At 40.7% G+C, this 10,387-nt stretch overlaps 1 protein-coding gene across 8 annotated transcripts in view; it reads right to left on the bottom strand.

Moving 5' to 3' along the window:
- Positions 1 to 7,140: 7,140 nt before the first annotated feature.
- LOC140506079 (von Willebrand factor A domain-containing protein 5A-like) overlaps positions 7,141 to 10,387 on the bottom strand; it is a 63,902-nt gene continuing 60,655 nt past the window's right edge. For 3 of the 8 annotated variants that reach the window (XM_072612844.1, XM_072612842.1, XM_072612843.1), the window contains 3 exons: positions 9,870 to 10,006; positions 9,371 to 9,497; positions 8,473 to 9,219 (listed from right to left, as the gene is read on the bottom strand). In XM_072612844.1, coding sequence (XP_072468945.1) covers positions 9,077 to 9,219; positions 9,371 to 9,497; positions 9,870 to 10,006 — 407 coding nt within the window. In that variant the 3' untranslated portion in view covers positions 8,473 to 9,076. The other 5 variants (XM_072612847.1, XM_072612848.1, XM_072612845.1 and 2 more) reach the window with 3 other exon arrangements.

Genomic DNA, 10,387 nt, shown 5'->3' with positions numbered 1-10,387 from the left:
TCCTGTATTGTAAAATAGGTTTTCATACCAAAATGAGTGTGCATTTTATTCCTTCCTTTAGTGGAATGTGATGAGAGTAAACTTCATGTTTTTTTCTCACCTCCCCTCTTTATCCCTCCACTAATAAGTCTTTTGCTTGCCTCTTTTACGAGAGATAATTTTCCCCATTCAATTTCTCCCTTTCTCCTCCCAATATATTTCTCTCTCACTGCTTGATTTCATTGTTTTAAGATATGATCCCATCTTCTTCAATTCACTCTGTGCACTCTGTCTCTATGTGTGTGTGCGTGTGTGCATGTGTGTGTGTGTAATCCCACCCACTACCCAGATACTGAAAAGTTTCAAGAGTTAGAAATATTGTCTTTCCATGTAGGAATGTAAATAGTTCAACTTTAGTAAGTCCCTTATGACTTCTCTTTGCTGTTTACCTTTTCATGCTTCTTTTCATTCTTGTGTTTGAAAGTCAAATTTTTTTTTCAGCTCTGGTCTTTTCATCAAGAATGCTTGAAAGTCCTCTTTTTCATTGAAAGACCAATTTTTCCCCTGAAGTATTATACTCAGTTTTGCTGGGTAGGTGATTCTTGGTTTTAGTCCTAGTTCCTTTGACTTCTGGAATATCATATTCCACACCCTTCGATCACTTAATGTAGAAGCTGCTAGATCTTGTGTTATCCTGATTGTATTTCCACAGTACTTGAATTGTTTCTTTCTAGCTGCTTGCAATATTTTCTCCTTGACCTGGGAACTCTGGAATTTGGCCACAATGTTCCTAGGAGTTTCTTTTTTGGGATCTCTTTCAGGCAGTGATCTGTGGATTCCTTGAATACTTATTTTGCCCTCTGGTTCTAGAATCTCAGGGCAGTTTTCCTTGATAATTTCATGAAAGATGATGTCTAGGCTCTTTTTTTGATCATGGCTTTCAGGTAGGCCCATAATCTTTAAATTGTCTCTCCTGCATCTATTTTCCAGGTCAGTTGTTTTTTCCAATGAGATATTTCACATTATCTTCCATTTTTTCATTCTTTTGGTTTTGTTTTGTGATTTCTTGGTTTCTCATAAAGTCATTGGCCTCCATCTGTTCCATTCTAATTTTGAAAGAACTATTTTCTTCAGTGAGCTTTTCCATTTGGCTAATTCTGCTTTTGAAAGCATTCTTCTCCTCATTGGCTTTTTGAACCTCTTTTGCCAATTCAGTTAGCCTATTTTTCAAGGTGTTATTTTCTTCAGCATTTTTTTGGGTCTCCTTTAGCAGGGTGTTTACCTGTTTTTCATGCTCTTCTTTCATCTCTCTCATTACTCTTCCCAGTTTTTCCTCCACCTCTCTAACTTAATTTTCAAAATCCTCTTTGAGCTCTTCCATGGCCTGAGCCCATTGGGTGGGCTGGGATACAGAAGACTTGACTTCTGTGTCTTTGCCTGATGGTAAGCCTTGTTCTTCCTCATCAGAAAGGAAGGGAGGAATTATCTGTTCACCAAGAAAGTAACCTTCTATAGTCTTATTGTTTTCCCTTTTCTGGGCATTTTCCCAGCCAGTGACTTGACTTCTGAGTTTTCTTTCCACCCCCACCATGTCTCCAGATCCACCCAGCCAGCCCTTGGGGTCTGAGATTCAAATGCTGCTCCCCAGCCTCAGGGCTTTTGGTGGGGGCGGGTCTGCTATTCAGTGTGAGATCAAGTTCAGGTGCTCAGGTGGGGGCAGGGCTGCCTCCAGGGCTCAGTTCCCTCAGGGGGTTTATGCAGAGACCTTCAACAATGGATCCTGGCTCCTGCCTGCTTGGGGAGCCCCTGTCTGCTCCTGCCTCCACTGCTGCCTCCCAAGGGGGCCTGAGTTATGGGGGCACCCCACTCCCCCTCAGCAAGCCAAGAAGACCCTCTCACCAACCTTTGGGGTCCATGGGTGGAGGGACCTGAGCGGCTGCTGGAGATTCCATCCCTGAAGCCCGCTCGGATCCACTCTTCTCGGTGCTGCACGGCCAAGGCAGGGCTGGGCTCGGCTCCATGTCCGGGGCATGACGAATCTTTTGTGAGATGTTTTCAGGGCTCTCTGGAACAGAAATCTCGTCTGCTCCATTGTCCTGTGGCTTCTGCAGCTCCAGAATTTGTTGGGAGTTCTTCTTTACAGATATTTTATGGGCTGTGGGTTTGGAGCTAGCGTATGTGTGTCTTTCTACTCCGCCATGTTGGCTCTGCCTATCAAAAAATCTTTTTCAATGGAGGGAAAAGGGGAGGTGAGAGGGAAAAAGTGAAGCTTACTCTCATTACATTTGGCTTAAGGAGGGAATAACATGAGCACTCAATTTGGTATGAAAATCTATCTTACATTACAGGAAAGTAGGGGAGAAGAGGATAAGTGGAGTGTGTGGGGATGATAGAAGGGAGGGAAAATGAGAGGAAAGGGTAATCAGAAGTAAACATTTTTGGGGAGGGATAAGGTCAAAAGAGAGAATAGAATAAATGGGAGGGTAGGATAGGATGGAAGGAAATATAGTTAATCTTTCACAATATGACTGTTATGGAAGTCTTTAGCAAAACTACACATATATAGCCTATTTTGAATTGCTTGCCTTCTCAGTGGGGATGGGTAGGGAGGGAGGAAAAGAGAGAAGTTGGAACTCAAAGTTTTAGGAATGAATGTTGAGAATTGTTTTTGCATGTAACTGGGAAATAAGAAATACAGGTAATGGGGTATAGAAATCTACCTTGCCCTATAAGAGACAAGATACAGATAAGGGAAGGTAGGGGTGTGATAGAAGGGAGGGTAGATTGGGTGAAGAAGTAATCAGAATGCATAGTGTTTTGGGGTGGGGGAAGGGGACAGATGAGAAAATTTGAAACTCAAAATCTTGTGGAAATGAATGTTGAAAACAAAATTAATAAATAAATTGGAAAAAAGAATTGTGGGTTTCTCTCTGAAACTTTAGAAGCTTATAGATATACTTTGTTAATTTAAAAAATCATTAGCTTAAGATCTTCACATACATATTTCATAGAATCCTCCATCATCACTTCAATGTTTTGGACAGAAAAGTTAGATCTTTGACAAGGTTGAAGTCTGTATATTTGATTTGACTTCTCTGATATTAACATACAGACATGCAGCAAAAAGCAGTTCACAGATTTTGTGTCAAGGCAAAATATTTTCAAAAATACAAATTAAATCAGAGATTACAGCATACTTAAAAAGCATAGAAACATAACAGTAAAATACCTTCTTTTTGTAGGCAGAGATAAATTTGGGGAGAGGGGAGAAGTTAGAGGTCATCACTGGTTCTAGAATCCTCTCTGGAAGAACAGCTAAATTGTTCCTCAGCCAAAGGTTTACAGGCAGAGAAGCAACTTGGTAAATCTATACAACTACCTAAACATCAATTTTAATTCATTCCCATTCCAAATGTGCATACTTCTTTTGTTTGGATGGCTTACTCTATTCATCCATGTTTCTTTTTACCTCCTTCCCTGAGATACTCTCTCTCTATCTCTCTCTCCGCCCCTCTCTCTCTCTCCCTTTTTCTTTCTTCTCTTCTCCAACTTTTCAGAAGAGATCTGGGAGAAGGAAAAGGATCACAAATAGCCTGATTTTCTAGACACTGTTCAGTTACCAAGATTCCTGGGGATTTGTTGTTCTCCTTGCTGAAGCTATTGATTACCACTTTCCATATTCTACTTTGTTTGTCTTTGATTCAGTCACAATCCCCTGCCATATCAAGCAGCCCTGACCTGGAATTGACATTTTTCTAACCCTTTTGGGTGAACCATCAAATATATACATTACAAACTAACTAAGACATAAAACATACTCTCAAAGAATAGAAAGAAAACCCAGTGTTTTCTCTGACCAATCTCTAAACTCTAGATAAGCAATATTCATTTAGCAAAATCTCAAATCTCACACATTTATCTGAAAGCTACCTCAAACTCAATAAGAACCACAAGACATGAAGCTTGAAAGTATTTCCACAGAAACCTCAAACTAGAGCAGAGAATCTGATGGAATTGTTCAAGTAGTTAGCAACAGGTATGACAGCAGAAGTACACAGAAGAAGTTGAGTAGGAAAAATAAATGAGAGAATGGATCAGTTCTTTTACACTTTCTATCTGTGTAAATGAGGATAAGTCATTAGATTTCTATTTTAAAATAACTGCAAACAATGTAAAATACTTGAGACACTACCTGCCAAGAGAAAACCAAATGACTATGTGAACACAGTTACAAAACACTTTTCATACAAATAAAGTTAGATCCACATGAACCAATATAATAAAAATAATCCCATCTAAATGAATCTATTCAGTGCTGTATCAATCAAAGTAACCCCCACAAAATATAGAACTAGAAAGAATAATAAAAAAATTCATCTGGGAGAACAAAAGATCAAGATAATCAAGGGAATCAGTGAGATAAATGTGAAGTGATTTAGTAGTACCAGATTTCAAATGATCTGGTATTGACTAAGAAACAACACACATTAGTAAATGAATGAAGGAATCTAGTGTTTGATAAACTCAAAGATCCAAGATGTGTTGACAAGACCTCACTACTTAACAAAAATCACTGCAAAAACTGGAAAGCAGTTTGGTAGAAACTAGGCATGGACCAACAGCTCAAACCTCAGAATACTTAAATAAACAAAAATCTGTCTAAAATGCAAGCCTTGGGACTTGTAGAGGAAGATAACCTTGCCTGTCAAAAAACATAAAGGACAGTTTTTTAGCTTTTGAAAATAAAAGGAACTTAGACAAAGGTAGAAATTTAACCAAAAAGTTAATTTCTAAAATCTTTAAACATGAGTAGAAGTTTCATGGATCCCTGAGCAAACACATCTTAATTTAAAAAACAAAAGTATTTTGGAGGCAGCTAGGTGGCCCAGTGAATAGAGTACCAGCCCTGGAGTCAGAAGACTTGAGTTGAAATCCGGCTTTAGATATGTGACACTTACAAGCTATGTGATAATTAAGTCTTCAGGACAGAAATAACATGGGGCACATTATTCTAATGGAAGACCAAATGATTTACTAACTTACATGGAGTTTATATATTCACTTCAGAACCTTTTCTCCCTTTCCTTTCCATTTTACTCTTTTTTTCCTCCACTTCTCTGACAAAAGACCTGACTCTTGTTCAGATTCATTCCTAAGAAGAAATAGGAACTTGAATAACAAAGCTGTAAAGAAGGAAAATTATGCCCTCCTAAGTCAGTCCAATTCCACAAAAGAGAGGCACACTCTTTTCAGATGATACAGCCCTACCATCTAACACAGATACCCTCAGGAACAAGAGATGACAATGATTTCTTTCTTCAAGAAAAATGGAGTCCATCATACCAAGACCCTAATAAATTTTGGTTAGATTGAATTAAATTGCACCTCAGATGTAGCTGAGATAACCCTGAAATACTAGTTTCAAGGCTAGAAGTTTACAGTTATCAGAACATCTGGGCTGACTGCAGTGTTAGTTTCAAACTTCATGCCTGTCCTTCAAATCCTCTACTCTAATCACTTTTCCTTTCAACTGTTCCTGATGCCTCTCTTGAGCTCTTCTCATCCAACCATAACCATCCAAGTGTTCTTGCACTGCCTGCCACATAGAAAGTACTTAATAAATTCTAATTAGCACCCTTTCTTCTCCTTTTCTCATCAATAGATCACAATATAGAATATAGAACTGAAATATATTTTTATAATGGCATTTAGAATTACCTGTTACTACTCCCCTTCTCAAGTCTTTCTTCCCCTCACCCTCAAACCTAGCATTTGGAGGTTTTATTTCATATGGAGTAAACTCAAAAATCACAGGGCAGGGGAGGACTAAAACCTGTTTCCTCAGCCCTAGTTCAGAGTTTTTGTTCCACCTCTTGCACAGAGGTCTTATTTCTGAAATAAAACTTCAAGTGTTCCAGGAGGCAACATTCCATTTCCTAACCCCTACCCTTACTACCCATAGCACCCTGACTTGCTTGTAGCTCCTATATTATTGATAGTTATCTACTTGGTCGCCAACTCTTAAGATTGTTGTGAAAAGTACTTGCTTAAAGATAAGCTTTTAAGAGTGTTTCATATTACTGAGTCTTAGAACAGTTCTTAGGGTAAACATAATTTTGATATCCCTACTGCATTTAATCAGTATTCACTCAGTTCACTGTGATTGAATGGGTGTCAGTGAATGTTAGTGAATTAAGCAGAATGGGAAAAGTTTTAGTTACTTATGTTAGTTAATGCTACTAAAATTAGTTATGACTAATTAACCATACATTGATCATAGTAATTACATTTGATTTATAAGATCATTACATGATGCATTAGCTAGGCCTGTTCTAAGAACATATATTAATATGTGTTAAGGACTTGTATTTGCAATATCCCCTCACCCCTAGGAATCATTACTGACATTCCTTTGCTTTAAAATCACAACTTGCTTAGTCATCTAGGACCCTATTGGTCAATCACCAATGTTTGATGTCCTGTGGGAAGCCACTGCTAAGATGAGATATTGTTGATGACCTGTAAAAAGCCTATGGATAGAAGTGGTTGTGGTTGACTTGGACATTGACCTTAGCCAATTCAGTCTCCCCTACACACACGCACACACACACACACTCTTATGAAGATTAGCCTCTTATTAGGAACCTCCCAAGGACTCCCCAAGTATCTATAATAACCCTCAGCCCCTGAGCATCAAGGTCCATGGCCAAAAGGTTAAGTCATGGACCTCACTGCTTCGGGAGCCAACTCTGCGCCACTCCATAATAACGTGATAAGTAAATGAGAACAGTTGGAGTCAGGAATGTGTATCTTCCACTAAACAGACTGAGAATGCTCTTTCAGGTACCTGGGCAGATTTTTAAGGATGCTAGATCATTCCTTTGCTCTTTCTCCTCCACCAATGCCATGAATTGCAGGCTTATCTAGACATTCCTGGGAAATCCTGCCACAGGTATCTCCAACCCAAGGGAACTGGGGTGACAGGCTGAATTATAGGGTCCTGCTTATGATATGGGACAGTTGGGCACATATGGAGAAAAAGAGCAGAAGGGATGGTGTTTGCCCACTGGGAAAGCAGGCAATCAGGACAGCAACTTAGGGATGTAAGAACCAGGATACTATGACTAGGCAGAAGAAAATACCAGCTAAAACAAACAGCACTAATAGGCAAGTCATTTTATTCTGGGTAATAGAATATTTGCAGCAAATAAAAGGATTTATCAAAAGCTTACATACCCATGACAAAGCAAGTGAGGATATAAGATTGTAACATGCAGAGAAGTCCTTTTCCTTCATCTCAGAGAGAGGCAGATGCTTGTTTCTATCCCAGATCTCTCTACTACGATTGTTGTCAAGCAGAGAACAGGGCATAAAAGCCAAGGGCCCGCAGCCCACAGTCATAGAATTCCACCTCCATGAGCACAAGTTAGTCTCTATGTCTCTAACAGATGCCATAGGTGGCATGGGGAGCTCATCAGTGCTTGTAAGCAGAGGATATAAAGCCCACACAGACAATATCAGAATGGTCCAGAACAGTTCAGATATCTCTTCCCAAGCCCATGCCCCAAGTTAAACCTAATTATGTTAAACTTTTCACCCTAGCTGCCTTTGTTTGGGGTCCTTACCTGTTTACCATCTTTGTCCAAGTAGTACGCAAGATAAAGTCTTACAAGAATTTTTTAAAGTCATCTAAAGCAAATAATTCTAGTTCTGTTATACAATAACATGTCATAATAGATGCATGTCCTGCCTTTATCTCAATTTTCATTCCTTTAAAGTGAAATCCCTACCTACACATAGAGTAAAAGATACTTCAAACTAGCACCTCCCTCCTTCTGTTGCTCATTTATGAAATAGAGGGGAAGCACTCTTTCTTTCATGTGCCTTGAGATACTCTGCTTGGGGGAAGGGGAAAAGTGAGAGCAGCATCTACCTTCCCCAGTCCTGAACTTCATGGATTTTATGCAGTGACAGATCCTGGTAACCACAAAGAATGGTCTAGTATAAAAGTGTTTGTGGACCCAAACAGGCCTTTCTTGATTCTTCCAGTTGTTACTTCTTCTGCCTATTTCTCCACTTTCCCCCAAAAAGAATTGTTTTTATTTATTTTGTGTGTATGTTCGGATTTGCTAATTTGTATACTTGCTGCTTTCTTCAGAAGAATGCAAGCTGCTTGTGAGAAGACTATCACTTTTGTCTTCATAGTATTAGCTGTTAGCTCATGTCCAAGACATAGTAGGGTCTTTGATAAACACTTGAATTGCAATGGACCGACCCCTATGAGGAATGATTATGATCAAAAAGGAAGGCACATCAACAGGTTTTTAGCAGCATAAGGGCAAAGAGCAGCAGCCAAAGATAAATGCTTCCATTTCTACTCTCACAGGCCAAAGACAGCAGGATCCACAGATGATTTCAGGAAAGCATTGGCAGCTTTGATGCATTCACCCAGGGAGGAGTCTGGAAACACAAGATGATGGATAATACAACAAATGCCAGGAAAAGCAGAGAAGTAAATTCACTTCACTAGTCTGTATCCTATTTCCTTTCATCCCTCTTTATTTTATTCATTCTTTCTCCTCTTCTTGTGGTTGTATCATTTCAATAGTGTACAACTCTCTCTGACCCCACTTGGGGTTTTCTTGGCAAAGATACTGGAGTGGTTTGTCATTTCCTTCTCCAGATCATTTTACAGATGAAGAAACTGAGGCAACAGGGTTAAGGGACTTGCTGAGGGTCACACAGCTAGTACGCATCTGAGGCCAGATTGGAATTCAGATCCTCCTGACTCTAGCATCAGTATTCTATCCACTGTACTACTGAGCTACTTCTACTCCTATTCTGCCTTTCCCTTCCCATTTCTAGCTACAGCAAACATGCTTTAAACATTTATTATGTTTAACACAAGGCAGTACTATCTTCACACCAAGAGTCATGCTCCTTCTCTTTTCTCATCCCTTAAATTCCCTTTTCGCTTTTTCTAGCTTCACGAACACTTTGGAGGTACGATATTCTTGAAACCCAGAGGAGTGAATAGCTGTTACATCAGCCTCGGGCTCATCCTGGGGGCATCCATTGGACTAAAGTAGGAGGGATGCTAGCAGCCTGGCAGAAGGAATGTGAAGACAGCCAAGACTACTCTGTCAAAAGTTCTTGATATCCCATCACCCTTTCCCATGGGCATTTCCAACCTTCTTCTCATGTCTCCTCCATGTCCCTCACTACGTGTGAGTTCTTCCTCTGGGTTGAAAGACCAAAAAAGTAGAACAAAAAGGAATCAGACCATCAATCCTTCCATCTCCCACCCCAGACAGATTAATCAGGCAGTATCCTGAGGGAAAAGTAAATCTCCTGATTTACAAGGAGAAAGGTTCTCAAGGCAGATCCTTACCTGATCGAGCCTGGATCCATGCCACAGCCTTCCTTTCCAGAAGTTCCCATTCTTCTCTCTGGTCCCAACTGCAGCTGTGCATCCACACAACAGCCAAGATAGTGGCCCACCTTGGGACATCTTTACTCTAGAGAACATACAGAACCAGAGGTCTCAGGGTCGGGGGACCCCAGAAAGGGGCAGACAAACCTTTGGATGGTTCCTGTCCCATCCAAGGCCATAGAAAGAACTGACCCCAGATAGATTATCTACTTCTCCTTCCAGTTCCCTGCCCTTACTGCTCTCCTGAATGAACAAATGTTTGCTGAGCATGAGGAGCTATCTACCTTTAAGGTCTAGAAAGTATTTCCATCAACCTCTCTTAGTCACAGACCACATCTAATGGGCAACGGCTCTCATCACTCTGTTCCAAAGTAGATTGTTCTTCCTTGCTCCCTCTCTCTTGCTTTTCCCCATAATACACACTCCATCCTACCCCCTGCTCTCTCTGGAATCTTACCTGATCAGGAAATGAAGCCAATGCACTCTGAACACTCACACCCAGGACTGAGGCCAGAGCTTCATCCAGTTCCCAGGAACCATTTGCCTTCTGAAGGGAAATCAGCTGTACAAGTGCAGACTCTGGAGGGGATGTGTCTGGGGGAATAAACAGTAAACTTCAGTGTCACTCACACCCCCACAGCAGCTGAGGGAAAATGTCATTCTGTTAAGACCTACTAGAGAGAAACAGCACATGTTAGGAGGGTAAAATGGAGAAAGCTCCTTGCCCTAATGATATTTTGAGAGCCCCTATGTTTCATATCCAAGGGGCTTCAGACAGCAAGTGCCCCCAAATTCCCCCAAGGCCTTGCTGACCCCCAGGGCAATCCACCTGGGAGGCCCTACACTAGTACAAGCAAGGGTTGCCAGACCAAAAGGACAACAAGGCTTGGTCCCCAGTAGAGGCCACCAGCTAATCCTGCCCCCATTCCTGACCAGTATTTACATCCTACCACCCCTAGCCAGGCAGCAGCAAGA

This window comes from Notamacropus eugenii, chromosome 5, assembly GCF_028372415.1.
Source record: "Notamacropus eugenii isolate mMacEug1 chromosome 5, mMacEug1.pri_v2, whole genome shotgun sequence".
Taxonomy (NCBI): Eukaryota; Metazoa; Chordata; class Mammalia; order Diprotodontia; family Macropodidae; genus Notamacropus; species Notamacropus eugenii.
The sequence above is the reverse complement of the archived record's forward strand: the minus strand, read 5'-3'. Positions and strand labels throughout refer to the sequence as shown.